General features: G+C 31.4%; 1 protein-coding gene across 3 annotated transcripts; it reads right to left on the minus strand.

The window, feature by feature from the left end:
* Nucleotides 1-7,713: 7,713 nt before the first annotated feature.
* Nucleotides 7,714-16,503, minus strand: LOC148782521 (alpha carbonic anhydrase 7-like). Of its 3 annotated transcripts, none has more exons than XM_088864138.1 (7): nt 16,300-16,503; nt 15,852-16,075; nt 15,638-15,747; nt 15,323-15,425; nt 10,696-10,863; nt 8,181-8,204; nt 7,714-7,964 (listed from the first exon to the last, which is right to left on the minus strand). In XM_088864138.1, the coding sequence occupies exons 1-7, from the start codon at nt 16,424-16,426 to the stop codon at nt 7,869-7,871; spliced, it is 852 nt and encodes a 283-aa protein (XP_088720264.1). In that variant the 5' UTR covers nt 16,427-16,503; the 3' UTR covers nt 7,714-7,868. The 3 variants fall into 3 exon arrangements, with proteins under 3 accessions (XP_088720264.1, XP_088720262.1, XP_088720263.1); XM_088864136.1 differs by having other exon boundaries at nt 8,151-8,204; nt 16,300-16,500; XM_088864137.1 differs by having other exon boundaries at nt 8,151-8,204; nt 15,852-16,069; nt 16,300-16,493.
* Between the last annotated feature and the right edge of the window lie 1,880 nt (nt 16,504-18,383).

An 18,383-nucleotide genomic window follows, 5' to 3' on the forward strand; every position in this document is an offset into this window, starting at 1 on the left:
ACAGAAAATGAAAAATAATTGAATGGGATGTGATTGTAATACAAACTTTGTATTGAAATTAATTTAGGGTTTTTGTTCAAGAATGACTTCTCTAGCATCTAAGCTTCATGTCTGAATTTTTGTTGTCCCATTCTTTATCTTCCCAGAATTCTTTTGTCTAGGTTTGACTGTTGTTCTTGATTTATTTTTTTTTGTGTGTGTGTGTGGCATAGTTCGCCATTTTGAGGATATTGGAAACAACTTTGAAACAGATTTGTGCAAATTTGGTTCAAAATGATGTTTATTCACCTGTGCACAAATTTGTTATGTAAATTTTGTTGATGCAAACTAATTTCAATACAAATCGAGAGCAAAAAAAATGTGGTATTTATGGGGTTTATATTTGTGCTGAATTTTCGAATATTTATTGATATCATCATTAATTATATATAGATATATATTTATACTAAGAAAATTTCTTAAAAATACTAGAATATATTAATACATTCTAATATTAATATATCATTTTTTATTTATCAAATTTACAATCTACCATATGTATATATCATGTTTTTTATTAATAATGGATCATTTGGAGATTAACATATCGTAATTATACATTAATAGCACAAATTCTGAAATTTCATAATTATTTGTATATTATAAAATACGTCATGTATGATTTTTTTATTACATATGAAAATGTGAATTTTTTTTTATATTAGAAGTTATATAAAACAAAGTTTAAATGTAATTACTTTTGTATAGTAAATAATTACATCCTAAGAATCCCAATTTATTATAATATTATGGTATATATGAAAACAAGATTTGAAATATTCCATATTAAGAAATAATGTGAATGTATGAATGTAAAATAAATTATATTTGAAATTAAGTTTCTAAATGAAGGTTACATGGTAAGGCATAATTAGTTTGGCTCCGACAATTATGAGGTGTACATTGTCAAATAATTATTGAGACAATTCAATGATTGGCACCATCATGATGAAGAGGAAGAATGGCACTTTTATTTTAGCATTAGGTTGTTTTCTCTACATTAGACGAAGTATTCATATCCGTGATGATTGTGTCCTCAACAAACATCCATATAGGCAACACAAAGATTAAATATTCACTTATTTTTACAAAATATTAAAAGTATATAATACACAAGCCCCTTTTTTTTTTAATTGAAAACTCAAAAACACAATTTTTAGGGATTTTAAGTGATTTTTTAAAATTAATTTGAGCCCGAAACAACCTGATTCGATCGATTCATTGAACCAGATTACCAATCCACTGATCCGACTCAGTTTTCGGGATGACCGATCCAGGTCACCTATCCGTTTTAAAAACCTTGCTCGTACTCCTCGATAATAAATGAGGATGATACAAAATAGGGAAAATATCTCTATAAACATCATTTTCAACTTTCATTTCTTCCTAAACCCAAAATTTCTAAACCTATCTTCTAATCTCCCAAATAACTTTATCTATTTTTATTCTAACTTTTGAACCAAACAAATTAATAAAGATATCATTTTTCTAACTCTCTCTCTCCTCACGTGTTCTTCCTCTCTCTTTCTGCAACCCATTTCTTTCCAGCTCAACAGTGGTGTAAGCTGAGATATTGTATAGAAAATGGACCACCTCATGTTGTCAATCTTCATGATGGAGCTCTACTTCTTCGTCGCCATCTTATCCGCCATTGTAGTACCAGAGGCATCTGTGGCTTCTCCGTCACCTTCTTCTGGTTCATCTAAAGATGCTTTGCAACTCCTCTCCTTCAAAGGTATGGATCACCAGGAGATTGTTGATTTGTTGATTTGCAACTCCTCTCCTTCAAAGCCTAACGAAACATCCATGAAAGCTTCTCCATTGATACCTAAAAACATAGTTTCAGGGTTTGGGAAAGATTCATATTGTAGTGTTTCTGGAAAGGTGCACCAATAGAACATGGAAAGCTGCCTTTCTCTAAACTCGACTCAAGGGATTTGTCAGGTAAAGGTGTTAACATTAAGGGTTCAGCCTTGGTATCTGGTAATGGAGATTGAGCATCCGCTACCCCATGATTGAAATCTTCCCCATTGAGACCTAAAGAATTAGTTTCAGGGTTGGACGAACTTTGTATGGTAGTAGTTTCAGCATTGCCATCTGGTAATGGAGATCATAAGATCTCGATCACTGCTTCTTCTATCTCGATCACTGCTTCTTCTATATTCATGCACAATGTCTTGTGGGTGATTTGGACGCCATCAATCAAGACCTTGGTGGTGTCCGCAATTTTTCTGATTGCCCAAATTTAGAGTTCTTTGACCTTTCAGGAAACAACTTTTCAGGTGAGCTCCCTGCTTTAGGTTCCCTGACTCTAAAGAGTTGGGGGAGATAGAGAGAGAGGGGTTTAGGAGGTTGATCGGGGGAAAAAGAAAGAGAATCATGTCAAAAGAGAGAGGGGTTTATAAAACAATGTCTTTTTTAAATTTGGTTAGGTCAAAAAAATTAGTAAAGAATGAATAAAATATGTTTAGGGGGTTAAGAGATATAATAGAGTGAATTTTTATGTAGTAAGATAGGAACCTTAAGTTCATAGAGAAATGAAGGTTGAAATATGCATTTTGACCTTAGCACAAGCTGCCAAAGGATATACCGATTTATCTATAATTTTTTTTGGGATATATCTATACTTAACTGTACGAGTTGGTGGGGTAAGATTGTAAAATATGTTTATTGGGACGCATCCATTCCCTCAAAGGCTATTTTGACACGTCCAAACACCATTGACATTTTTCTTTGAATTTCTTGATGGTAAGGCATAGAAATATCCATGATATTTAATACCTAGCGGCTACATTAGCCTAATAAAGTCCACAGCAAACCATAGTCATTACTTAAACCATAATCCAGCCTAGAAATAATCATTACCTAATCCATACTCCAACCTAGAAATAGTCATTACCTAATCAATAATCCAACCTAGAAATAATCCAAAACAATCCTAAATCCCATAAAAACTAACCTTAAGAAACCTAAACCTAAATCCCATAGAAATTAACCTTAAGAAACCTAAACCTAATAAAAAAAAAAACAGACAAGTTTTGCAATTGAAAAGCAATGAGGATCTCAAAAACTATATTAGTTTGGTAATTTTGATAAAAAAAATAGCAAGGAAATACCTTTAAAATCAAAATCCTGATAAATCCATGTTAGTTAGAATAAGTTAGTAAAGTGTGCCAAAAGTTGTGAGGCAAAAGATGTGAAATGTGCACGGTGGAGCATGGACAACTGTCAGTTCTGATTGGTTGTAGATCAACGTCTTCTAATTTCTCATGCATATTTGTTTATAAAAACCCTATTTTAGACCCCAAAACCCTAAGTTAACCTAAATCTTAAGCTTTAACCAAGTTCCTTAGAAACCCTACGCTTAAAACCAGAAACCAAAGTTTTTCAAGACACCATTATTACCCATTTCATTGAGAGAAACCATTCATTTATCAATCCCTAATGCCTTGGACCTTCGATTTTTAGGAGCCTCTTTAGTTTAGGTCATTCAAAATCAAACATAAATTAGTCATTTCATATGAAAAGCAGATTCCATCATCGAATAAAGCTCTGATCAAGGTTCATGCTCCGGGTGCCGGGCTGGAGAGCCACAACCGTTCGGAAGTCCTTTATTACTCATTTATTTTCAGTTTTTTATGTTTCGTTTATTTTTCTTTGGGCCTCAGTGTTTTATTTGCTTCTTGCTTTTGTTTAGGTTTTGTTTCTCAACTTTTATGTGACTATTCTTTTGGGTTCTATCTCTTCAGTGAGATCTGATACTTTTGGGTCAAAGTTTGACCGAATATTTTAAGTAACTCAGTGTAAAAGAACATTTGCACCAGATCTCGTATCGGATCAGGCTTGGATTCAACTACATACACCAGGAGATGGAGCACACAATTGGGATATAGGCACATATCTTGCATCCACTCTTGGATGGTTACTAAGGGATGAATCCTAAGCAACTATTGGTAATGAAACAACACTCGTTTACTGGTTCGTTGAATAATTGCCTTACTTTTCCATGACTATAAGCACGACTGACAATCTCCTTGCAGTAGATGAATATCACTATAAATAGTCATGAAATAGAGAGCAAGGGAGGAGACAAAAGAGGAGCCCGAAAAGAGGGAGCGGCCGATAGGATAACCAGTAAAATTTGAGATATGATTATTTACAAGGTAAAGTAAATACATTATTCGAAAGGTGGGAATACATAAGCAAAAAGTGAAGCAAGAGATACAAGAGATCCAGCCTTTTAGGAGAACAGAAAGATCCTTCTCATACTTGGGTCCATTCCTGAGCATGGCATTATCCATATTGTATTGATTGCTCCTCTTCTCTTAAAAACTTGGGGCCCCAGTAAGTTGTAACCACTCAAAACAGACGTTTTTCAGAGCTCCTTTTCGAGAGTGTACGTAATTTACAGATTGTCAGCGGGTGCCCTGAGAATGTTTTACTCAAAAATAAAAAACACTTAATGCAAATACTTGCTCAATGCAAATAGTTGCATGGGTGTTATTTTTTTCATTGACAACTTTATACTGTTTATAGTCTTCTTACAAGTGGACTTAATCCATTGATGCTTAGAAATACTTATAGACAAGAAGGTTAAGGTTCTTTAAAACCGATTGGAAGGTGAGTAGTCATCAACCTTTTTTGATTTTTTTGTTGGAGGATGTATCACACTAATATGTCATGCCCTACATAACCGAAATGGAGTGGCTAAGAGATGAATAAGATTTGGGTAGAGATGGTGAGGAGCATGACAGGGCACTCTAATCTCGCGTTTGACTTATAGTGAGAAGCGGTGGGGGTATATCCTTAATTAAACTCCCACTGAACTAGTTCCTTCAACTTCCCACATTATTTTTACTAGTCCTCCGTCACTTGATCATTTAGGAGTAGGATATTCAGCCAATATCATACTTTCACCTCAAAATAGGTCTAATCTAAAATCTAAAACAAAAATAGGTCTAATCTAAAATGTAAAAAATTAAATACATGTTTATTGGTGATCTAATCTGCTTGATTATGCAAACAATCTTTGGCATAATATCCAAAAACCTTTCTTTAATCTATGGGCTCTATGAGGCTAGCCTTGCTTATTATTGTGATGGTTCAGTTGGGATCCATTATTATTTTGGGGCCGTTCCGAGAATTAAAAAATGAAGTCATTATTTTATATATATATATATATATATATATATATATATATATATATATATATATATATATATATATATATATATATATATATATATATATATATATATATATATATATATATATATAGGGCAGTGATTTCATGCAACGGTTGTATCATTGTATAATGCATCAATTTTCAAAAATCATATTAGGACCATTTGTTTGATCAAAATTTTAAAATATGCACTCTTTTCATTCTAATGAACAATCATAAGAAATAAAAATTTAAAAACGCAACCTCAAATGTATTTTTTTAGCCCAAGTAACATAGGCCGTCCATTTTGATAAGATGCTTAGATCTAGACCTTAGAATGATTTTTTCTTTTCCAAATTTTTAAGATACATTTATTATCATTGGATGAAGAATGTTAAAAAAATAAAAAATGATTTTGAGTTTGTAAAGGCGATGATCTTAAAATTCACCAAATAAATGGCCAAGATTCGTTGTTGGAGGAGGACTCATTTTGACCATATCTAGGGTTCAAATCGAAATTTTTCTTTTTTAAGATTGATTATTGAGATAAAGAGAGAGAATGTGCATAAAATTATGGGTCATAAAAATACCACAAACATAATTTTCTAAAAGAAATGTAGTTGCATTATAATATGAAACAACCGTTGCATTAGATTATTGCCCATATATATATATATATATATATATATATATATATATATATATATATATATATATATATATATGCCCTTAGGTCTCTGCTTCCAAGAATGCCTTTCTTGAGTTGCGTGCCAACAACGGCCAACCAATCCGAGCTAATATCGCTATTTTTACATTTCTCACATGAGAGAACATGTTTGATCTGTACAAAATTGGATCCATACTGCTTTCTCCATATCATATGTCTCTCTTGAGTAGTAGGTTTAGGTTTATCTTATCAAATATATCCCATAAGAGTATTGCCCTGTACAAGTATATTTTCAGCCACACCATCAAACTTCCATAAGTCTTTCAACTGTGAACTTCGAGAACTATGACAGTTGATGTTTACACCCAATGATATGGACAGATTATCGAATATTACTAATCTCGACCAATCCGAAGATGCAACATGGACATATCAAGTAGACAATGCGTCACTAGTTCTCTTAAATTACATGCCAATAAATATAAGGAAAGGGTGAAAATAAGGCTTACGCTTAATGAGAAAAAGTAAAGCTCCATCTCAGAGCTCTTGGAGCACTGCAGTCATGGTGTTGGAAAGCCATCATATTGATCATTTCAAACACGATCATTATGGATATGAAAAAGAAGTAGGATTTTAAAGTCCAAAAATACACATATTGCTCGATGGTAGATAGATACAACAAATGCTCAATGGCCCAAATTGAATCTGGACCGATCTATGATTATGATTTAATTTTATATTTGAATTTTACATTTTTTATCATGAAATTCAAATCATTTGAAATTTGGAAGATCTATTCTTAAGAACTAGGCAAATCTAATCAAAATATCAAAACAATAATTAACAAAAAGTTGAATGGGCTAAAATACTCTTGAATCTTTTAGGGGTATTTTGATCTATTTAATTTTTTGAATTATTCATTTCGTATTTTTATTAGGTGCGCATTGATGAGAATAGTGGATGCCCCGAAATTTTATGTCATTTTGATTTGTAGAAAAATATTAAAATTTAAATACAAAATTCAATTGTGACCTTTAGATCAGCCCAGATTCAATCTGGGTCGTTCGGCTTACATTCTTCCATCTCCCCATAGGCTAGCATAACCTTTTCCCAACAAATTATATGGACCTTTTATTTTCAAGTGTTCACAAATCTGTGAGATCGGTATTGATTTTTTATCTACCAATTTCACAATCAGTGGTGGAAATAGATTTTATAGCCATCATAGGATGTCCCATACCGGAAGTGTTTCCCAGATTAGGTTTTAAGGTAGGGTTTTACTTTTTTTCATAAGGCCTAATCCTTGTGGAAATCAAATGCCACAAGGTTGCCATAAGATCACGAACCCATCAAGTTGTGACGACTTTTAACGCAACTTGGCGAATCAATAAACACCATGAATAGATTGAAAGATTTCTACCTATGGTTACAGCCAATGATTTTAAAAAGATCGGGTCGGCACGGAATTGCCCAGTCCAACTCGGGAATCGGTCACCCCATGCCAATTCTATGAATATATAGGAAATCGTCCAGGTCTAGAACAAAACCGGCGATTTGCTAGAGTGTAATGATGTTTTGCTACAATAAAAACGCCATTTTTCTACAATAAAAACACCGATTCAGATTGGTTCATGGCTAGTTCACTGTTTTTATATGTATTTTTTCGCCACTTCACTATCAGTAAAACGGTGATGCAAGCCGCAATTCACTGATCCATCCTAGTCACCGATCAGTTTTTTAATTCATTGGTTACAACAACTATAGAATATTGAAGGAAACCTCTTTATATTTGTATATAATTTAATATGAACTAGTAGTTTTTTAAATCACTGGTTACATAAAATAAAGAAGAATTGAAGGGAACCTCTTTATTTTTGTATATAAATTAATATGAACTAGTATAATATATATTACCTAAGTAACATATAAATTATATGCCCCAAAAGAATAAACACACGAAATTCAAATATAGTTCTTCAATATTAGTATATGTTGAAGTCAAGTGTGGAGATCAGTTGAAAGACGCCTTGGGGAGTAGAGGTGAACAGCTCGTCGGTTGATCGGCTGCATTGGCCTCGCGTTCGCCTCAGCTTCCTATGACATGAGCCACAATTATTACTATTTGCTTTTGGCACAATGTACTCATAATTACTCTTGACTATTGGATGTGAAATTGGGTGGTTACATTTATTTCATTGACCAAACTCAAAGTTTAAAAGAAATTTTTTTACACTTTATTAATGATGCCAATATACATGAAATGAAAGTTGAAAGGCTTACATCATGAACTGCAGCCCTCAAGAGCCTCACCTGCTCTCGGGAGACCGTCCTCACCTGAAATAAAGATTAACAATTTGAAAAAGAGACAATGAAAAGTGATGAAACAAACTTTAGTAGGAGATTATTTTAGATTTATGCAGCTACTCTGCCTACCCATAAAGTTACTCCCTCTATTCTGAGCGAATATTCGTAATCGGCTCACGTCGGTTGCAAAGAGGCCCCGTTTGGTTCCGAAAAATGGGACTCTTGGGGATTGTGTATCCGTGATGGAGGGAAGACATAATTAAAATATTTAACTCTATCATTGTAATAGTTCCAATGATTTAATAATATTCAGTATTCTTATCTAAAAATAAAATAAAATAAATATAATAATAAAGGGTGAGATAATTTAATCTCTCTAAGTTTACAAGGGAGTCTCCAAAAGATCTTTTCATAAGAACTCTTTACTCAAATTAAATTATCTTCTTCAATGAAGAACTTCTTCTCTTTAAATACACTATGAAGAGAATAAATAAAAAATAAAATAACCCACAAAAAATTAACTCTTTCATATTTCTTTTTCTCTAACTCCCACGTTAATCATTATCTCCATCTCTCTCTCTAAATATCATGTTATCTTCTCTTTCTAAAAAATAATTTATACTTAAAATAAGCTATTCCTAAATCAAAAGGTAGGCATTCGACAATTCAAGCCATAGGCATTCGACAATTCAAGCCCTTACTAAAACTCATGCACAAAAAATCCTCCTACTTAACTTATCCTAGCGCAATTTCTATTTGTAAAAAAAATAGACAAAAAATAATAATAATAACGCTAAAATTTTGAATTTTTCATATCTCTTTATACATCAATTCTGGAATTGGTATCTCCTAGAATCAGCACTTTCTGGAAGATGGTGTATGTTGCTTGAATAATATTTGGCCTTGAAGATGCATCTTCACAGTTTTGATTGCCTAGAAGATGTATCTTTAGGAAATTTAACAATTTTCATTATATCATTATTTTTTAAAAAATATCCATTCTCAATGTTATTAATATTTGACTTAAGAATCATTGAAGTTCTTTTTTGTAAGTGTTTGTCCAAGTGATGAATAAATAGCGAGATTTCAAAATTGTCAAGTTTATAATATTATATTATTATTATATTATAATAACAGTATTTAGATAATAATATAATATTATTTTAGTAGTAATAATATGCATTATAGTATTATTATATTATAATAATATTTTTATCATATAATAGCAGCATTATAATAATAATAATTATCATTATATCATTATAGTTATTTAATATATTATAGTTATTATATTGTAATAATTATAATAATAAATATTATTATTATTGTTATATTATTAAATAGAATATAATATTATTTTATAAGTATTATTATGACATCATATCGTAATTCCAAGCATCATCATCCAAGTCTTATCTTAATTAATTAAAGTTGGCCAATTATATAATAATATAATATCTTTGATTACTATTAATATAATATTATAATATTTAAAATATCATAATAAAATATAAATATTTCAATCGTAATATAATATAAAATTATTATATTAAGATAATAACATTATATTATAATAAAAATATATTTAAATAATCACTCTTTTTATATTTTAGATAAGAATATACTAATAACAATAATAATTGTAGTATTAATATTCATAATAACATTAGGGTATGACGTTTAACTTTTGATTTTCAAGAAATATATATTTTATTTATTTGGATTGAATTGACATTTCTTGAAATTTGACTTAAAATGAGGATACAGAACTCCCTACAAAAATGTTAATTCCGTCTTTAGAAGAAACCAAACAAGTCCGTCTGTGTTGTTTCCATGGAAATGTTATTCCAGGATTCCCATTTCCAGGGAATCAAATGGGCTCTAAAGGTAAATTGATGCATGTGGGTCAGCCTGCTAATGTAATGAACGGTGAAGATTACAGGATATCTTTACAATCTCAACAGTCCAACCAAGTTGGATGATGAAGGTTTTATGAAGGCTAGCCAAGAATCTCCACCATCTAACTATGGTTGACAAGGGAGATTTTATGTGGACTGGTAGGCAAGCCTGCATGTACTTCTCTAAACCCCTTGACAAAAGTTCGAGTTTGGCTTACGTATGAGCTAAGCAATTCGAAGATTGGAGCATGCAACTAAGTATTTTTCAAATGATTGTTTATAAAGAGATCACTTATCTTTTGTACATAGATATCACAATTCTTCCCACAAATTAGATGTCAAATTTGATAGCTTGAGGTGTGTCACATATTCCGAAAACTTCTTTTTGAAATTTTGGGTATAATCAGTAACACTCTTACAAAGTCTCATTTTAAAATTTACGAGACAAAAATGATTGAGCTGTCCATTTACAAAAGTCTTTTTATAGGTAATCCTATTCATTAATAGGGGCTTCAAAAGAGAAATTCAAGCATGGTGAAGCATATTTAGGATGTAGATTTAGAGAGAGGAAGTTGTAATAAAGTATGTTGAGGATGCAGATTTAGAGAGAGAAAGTTGCAAACCTTTTTTACAATTGTCCATGCAACACCTTGTGTACAAGGTGGAGTGGTGAGAGAGCCAGTATATCTGTAATACTTTCTACTACCTATCTTTATGTGCCTTGGATCCACCTCCCCTACTTCCACTTCCGCTTCTTTGGAATCCGCAATATATGATATCGTATTCATGAGCTGAAATGATAAGAATGACTTTTTTATTGGGTGTGGTTTTTATAAGGTTGCAATCTTAAACAATGAGCACCTCCAAAATTTATCATAACATGTAATTTTAGTATAAATGATTTTAAATATTATCTCAAAATTTAATTTTATACGTAATTATAAAATTTTAAACTTCAAAAATCATTACAATTAAGTAGATCTATAAACAAATGAAAATCTAGAAAATGGAAGGTCAAAGATGCACTATTTTAAGGACTCAAAATCTTTTTTTTTTTTTTTAGTGTTCATATATCTTGATGTCGAGATGATCAATTAAAGGGTTTTTCAATATTAAAACAACTTTTTTTAGTAGATTTTTGAGGTGCATCTTTAAATTCAACATTTTAAACTTGCAACCTTCTATAAAACTTTTTCTTTTTGTAATTTCTTCAATGGTAGACAAAATCCATACGAACTGTTAGTAAAGCATTGAGGAGAGAGAGAAACCAAAAGCTTCCCGACCAACAAAGATAAAAAAATCTGGGAAGGAGTGATTGATACTATTTACCATTGTTAAAAAGAGGTTATATTTAAGATATTAAATTGGATAGCTTGAAATGGAACATAAAGTTTAAGAAAAAAAAATTTGAACGTCAAGTCTAGTCAATAATACAGTTACAGCCATGCAATTCAAAATCTGACAGATAAGAATGATTATGATCTCCTAAATAAATAACCCGATTATGATCTCCTAAATAAATAGTTTATTCATTTACTTTTCCTTAAAATTCCAAGGTTTAAATATAGAAGAGATCAAGCAGAATTTTAAGGATTCACAATAATCTCAAAAATAGACGGTTTAACAATGTGTCATAAAAAGCACTATTTACTTGAAAAATTTTTTATTTTTATTTTCTCATATCCATGCATATGAGGTCGAGATGTCCAATTTAACGGTTTTCTAGTGCCAAAAGGCATGTCTTCTACCAAATTTTGAGATGTACCTTGTACTGTTGACATTTCATATAAAAATTTCCCTTATTTATATACATCCCCATCTCTATTTAAACAATGGAATTTTCTGTCTTTTCTTAAATTCTTTTAATTATTTTTTTGTTCCCATTGAAAACGGTAAGAGGAAGCATCGGAAGAGAGAGGGACTTCCCCAATAGAAAGAGGAGAATGAATTTCGTCGTTAGAACGGAGAAGAATCATTAAGGGAGAGAAAAAGAGAGACCCTATTTTCAAAAGAATGAATAAGTAGGAGAGAAGTGTATATTTGTGTCACATTAAGTATTTATTTTTCGGAAAGTCGCAGAAGTTCTACGAACGACTTTGGCACATATGGACGGGAGACCATCATAACCTCTAGAGGTAGAGGGTTTTAGAGAGTATTAGGCAGACTTTAGGGGGCAAGCTTTTTATGTTTATACCGAGATAGTCCTAATTGGAATGTCTTTTACCTACATTATTTTATTTTTATTTTTTAAAAAATATTTTGATACCAAATTTTGAGCGTTTACCCCTCTCTTAAACTCGAACTTATAAAAAATATAAAAAAAAATATCCACATTAAAATAAAATAACCAAAACACCTTTCAAAGTTTCAAAAAGAATTTTAATTATTATATTTTATCAAAATATTACTTTTAAGATTGTTTGAGGTGCGTCCCGTTGAGAAGATGACACGTACCAAATTTCATATACATATAATTTATAAACAAAAAACTAAAAATAAAATACTCTAAGATGTCAAATCTAAATCAAACGGCCATCAGCTCACTTGATCTAAATTGGAAAGCTGCATAAGGGGAATTGTCTTATGCTGTAGAGGAAGTATAGAAACCTTCCCGACTTTATATATATATATATATATATATATATATATATAGGAAAAAGATATGGTATATAGCCTAGTGTAGATAAGCTAAATGCGTTAACGACTCAGATTGAATTTCGACCGACCTGACGATCACGGATGCTCGATAGTGTCTAATAGTGTTTGAATTTTAACTTTTTTTTTTACATATTAGAATGACCTAAAATTTAGAGTGTGTATTCATAAAAAATAGGTGAATCTCCGAAAAATATTAAAAAAATATTTTACATGAAAACAATTGACCAAAATACCCGCATAATGTTTTTGGGGTATTTTGGTCAATGATTTTCATGTAAAATGTTTTTTTAATATTTTTCGTAGATTCGCCTTATCTGATCAACAAATGCTTCAATTTCAGATCATTTCAATTTATAAAATAATAAAAAAATTCAACTACTACCAAGCATTTGTGATCGTCAAATCGGCCCAGATTCAATCGGGGCCATTGGCACATTTAGCTTATCTACACTAGGCTGCGCACCATATATTTTTCAATATATATATATATATATATATATATATATATGTATATATGAAGAGACTACAAAATGCCTATGGGTGAAAATGAACAGTATTTTCACCCATAGGCTTGGTGCCGTCCAATTTTTTTAGGTGGTAGGGATTAAAGACCGTCACGGACTTAGCGTGTCCGTGGCGATGCATCACGAACATAACAAGTCTGTGACGGGTATTTTTTCACGCAAATTTAAAGCAAAACATACAGGGGGACCGCCATGGCTCCCGTAGGTCCCTAGTAGTTTTTAGGAAAAACCGTCACGGATATGTCCGTGACAGGGGAAAAACATTGTAGCACTTCACCTATAGGCATTTTTAAGATTTTTCCATATATATATGGAGGAGACTACAAAACGCCTTTGGGAAAAGTGAACAGTGCTTTCACTCATAGGCTCAATGCCGTTTGATATTTTCGAATGGCATGGATTAAAGACCATCACGGATATAGCATGTTTGTAACGGGCTTTTTTTCACACAAAATTGGCAAAAAAAAATATACGGGGACCGCCAAGGCTCTTGTAGGTCCGTGCCGGTTTTTAGACAAAACCATAACAGACATAGCATATCCCTGATGAGGGCGAATACTGTAGCAACACGCCTATAGGCGTGTTTAAGACTTTTCATATATATATATATATATATATATATATATATATATATATATATATATATATATATATATATATATATATATATATATATATATATATATATATATATATATATATATATATATATATATATATATATATATATATATATATATATATATATATATATATATATATATATATATATATATATAGTAATGATCATATGAGACCCTCCCACACCTATGTATAGAGGACCCCAAATGATCACCATAAAATTTGAAATTGATCTATAGAAAAGTTATCACATAGGTGTGGGACTTAACTTTTATTAGAGATCTGTGCCAAATTTAATGGTGATCCATTGAGGCCCTGCACACACGGGCATCATACGGAGTCAAAACCTGTGAATGGTATGAAGCTATTCTTATGGAAACCGGTTCGGTTTCAATTGTTCATTTTTATCAAGGAACAACTAAAGTATAGGCTTATTCCAAATTTCAAATCAAAAAATTACTTTCTTATGATGATTGGAGATGCAATCCTCTTCAAGGGAATATATATATATATATATATATATATATATATGGGTAAACCTTACAATAGCTGCCCAGCTATAATGAATAGTAGATAGGTGGAATGGGAGTCTTCGGGTGATTCAGAATACACATCACTATTTGAATTTTATGTTTTTTAATATAAATCTGATTTATATGAAATTTTGGATGTATATACCTAACACTATTGCGCAGCATATAAAAATACATAAAAAATATTTTCAGTAATTTAAAATGATCAAAATGCCCTTGTCATTTTTCAAGAGCATTTCGATCATTGTATCTTTTGGAAAATATATTTTAAATATTTTTTATTTGTGCACCCTATTTTTTAGTACATTCATCTAAAATTTCATTATAATCCAATTTATAGAAAAATAGTTAAAATTAAAATAGTGATATGCATTCTGAATCGCATGATGAAGATTTGACGGCTCTTATTACACCTATACTACTATTCATTGTAGTGGTCAGCTATTGTTTTATATATATATATATATATATATATATATATATATATACACGATTTCTATACGGTCAAGCCTTAGTAAAAATGCGGGACTATTAATAAATCTATTTTTGAGATGGATTTTTTGACTTAATTTTAAAGACATGTAATCTCTAACATGGAGATCAAAAATATGAAAAAATAATTAAATTTTAAAAACCAAAAAATAATAATTCTTGTAAAAAAATATTTGGATAGTTAGTTTTCATTATTTTATATGGATCACCTACTTGCATCCATCTTTGGATGTATGACACTTTTTAGACTACATATATAGTCCTGCAGTGCAGCCCACATGAAACAATTTTTCGGATATATTATTTATATATATATATATATATATATATATATATATATATATATATATATATATATATATATATATATATATATATATATATATATATATATATATATAAAAGAAAAATAGCATCATTACCCCATTAAGAAAGGTATCAGGTCTGCCAATTTTGTAGGTAATCCCAACCACCGCTTCCTTCCCATCTTTGCTCTTGTGAACCAAGTGCACCTCTAAAGAGTATCTGAATCAAACAAACCCAATGTTTTTTAGTCAATTTGGGAAGTAAATGTGAAGGAGTTACAAACGTTTTCCAAATGTGAAAGCGTTACACTTGCGCATTAAATGCGCGACAGGATAAAAAGGTCATAGAAAGAATGAAATAATTCAAATTAATTAATCAAAAGTGCAACAAGACAGAGACCAACATATTGTATAATCAATTAATTAATTTACCTTGAACCATTGAAACTGTGCTCGGAGGGTGAATGCCAATGACATTGCTTCAGAACGTACTCTGTTTGGTTTATTTCCAGTGTTCCAGCTCCATTTTCCCCCCACTTAAGCTGCCACAACAATTTATACACACACAAAAAAGTACAGAGAGAACAATGTTTAATTACGTTCAATCAACACATATAGAGTGAGAGAGAGAGAGCGAGAGATATACCATTATATCATGGCCTCTGTTCTTTAGGATTGCTTTAGCGGGCTTATATTTTCTTTTTAAGCGCCCCAAATTTGGTAGAACCTCCACCCTTTGGTGAAGCAGGTCAATGGGAGACTGCATATCCCCATTGTTGCAAGCCGTCCATTCCGGATGGATCTCGCCCCAGTGCTTCGGACCCTTCTCACTGCCTTCTAAATAATCAAAATCGCTCTCATCCTCTGCCCCTCATTAAACAAACAGGAAAAAGTTTATATGGAGCCGAGGCTCTAAACAAAAACATCATATGAAAGAGGGAGGAAAACATCAATTGAGAGAGAGGACAAAAAACAAAAACCAGACATAATGTTGCTGAACAAGGAAGAGGAGATCAGAAAATATTATGGGGATAGGAGAGAGAGAGGGGAAAGACAAAAATTGCAGTATACAAAAATTGGGTGGCAGAGATTACCAACTTCTTGAGAAGCCGAAAAATCGGATTGTGTTATGATGAGAAAAAGAATGAAAGAGGACGTGAACCAAAGGCTAGACCTGCATCGATCCATGGCGATCCTCTCTCTACAAAATATGTAACTCATTCTCTCTCGCTCTAACGAAAGCGAATAACTCAAACGAATGTCTATGTATTTATAGCCCCCCCTCCCCTTTGGGCCTCTAATGTACATAGGCACAAAGATTTGATTGTGGGTTTCCCCTTTCCGGGAAGATGAATTAATATCGATAAAATTATAATCACTCAAAGGGTTTTTAAAGTCCGTATCAGCTGTGATGACTGCAATGAATTTTTAATTCGTAATTATTTATTGTTGTTCATAAGAAGTCGGCATTTAGTTCAACATGTTAATTTTTTTTTTTTTTTTCTTCTTCCTTTTCTTCGAGTGAGAAGGTACCAGTTTCAAAGATGATAATCACCTACTGTTCAAGTATGCCATCGAATTTACCCGAATTCATTGGAGTGCCTCTAAATCTAAAGATAATAATATAAAAAACAAAAGGTCAGGTAGTAGGACTTGCCCACCACCTTATGCTATACAAGTAACAGGCGAGACTAAATTTTGCAATGGTTTGAAAATCTATATTTCACTCTAGTTATAAAATTTGAAAATTTTAAAATAATGCAGATTAGATATATAAATATTTAAAAATAATAAAAATAGACGGTCGAGATACTTTATTATAAGTTACAATAATTTGTATCTATACATATCGAGATAGAGATGATCAAGGATTTCGAACTTCGAAACACTCTTTTTTATAGGAGTTTTGAGGTGCACCTTGTATAAACTTGTGTAATAAAATGGCACACTAATGCCCTAACTCGGTCTAATTATATCCACCTACCATTGTTTTCAAACCCGGATAAGTGGGGAGGATCGTTCGCCCACAAATTTGTGTTGCGTCGCTGGAGCGGTAATCTAGATTGGGTCTGGATAATCAGAAATTCAACAAATACTATAAATAAATAAAATAAAATAAAAAATTTATATCGTGGTTTATGTAGTGGAATTTAAAAAAAACTCAAAAAATATATATTAAATAAGCTTAAAGAAAAAGCAAAAAGTATATAACACGGTTTCAAGGGAGAATCAGGGTGGAACTCATAGTATCTCATAACCATTTCGGCCCCAACCAACTCTTATACAGATTGTTGATCAAGTTCAGAAATTGCCAGGTTTTAAAATATTGCCACTAACTACGAAATTTTCCATTTTGGATTTGGGTCAATAGGTAGCTTGTGTGGTAAGTAAAGCGATTTTAGGTCATGTAATAAATAAGCAGCTAGTGTAGTAAGTAAAGAGTGATTGGTTTTACGGGAATGTGATATTTTTTTTTTATGCGGTAACAGTGATCAAGGGAAAATTATAGATTACCCCCAATTTGAACTTTCTACCATCCCAATTTTCAACACTTTTGATACTACACTATTAGCTCCAACCATATTTTTTGTTTTTTAAAGGCAGTGATTTTATGTAACAGTTGTATCATAGTATATTGCAATCACTCTTCTAAAAAATCATGTTTGTTGTATTTTTATGACCGAAAATTTTGGACCCACACTCTCTTTATCTAAATAATCATTTTTTTTAAAAAAAAAAAAAAAAAAAAAACTAATTCGCACTATATATATGGTCAAAATGAGTCCCCTCCAACAATGAATTAAGGGCGTCCATTTGATGAATTTCAAGATTTAGACCTTTATGATTCAAAATCATTTTTTTTTTTTTTTAATATTGATAATCTAATGATAGTAAAATTATCTAAAAATAATTGGCAAGAAAGAAGATCATTCTAAGGCCTAGATCTAAGCATCTCCACCAAAATGAACGGCCTATGTTAATTGGGCTAAAATAATATTTTTTAAGTTGCATTTTCAAAATTTTTCTTTTTTGTGGTTGTTCATTAAAATGAAAAGAGTTTATATTTTAAATTTTGGATCAAACAAATGGCCTTAACATGATTTTTTAAAGTTGTTTCGTCATATTACTATGCAACCGTTGCATTAATCACTACCCTTTTTTTTGTAACCACCCTGTC

The sequence above is a fragment of the Amborella trichopoda genome, chromosome 4 (genome assembly GCF_054954075.1).
Source record: "Amborella trichopoda isolate Santa Cruz 75 chromosome 4, AtrichopodaSantaCruz75HAP2 v2.0, whole genome shotgun sequence".
NCBI classification, from domain to species: domain Eukaryota; kingdom Viridiplantae; phylum Streptophyta; class Magnoliopsida; order Amborellales; family Amborellaceae; genus Amborella; species Amborella trichopoda.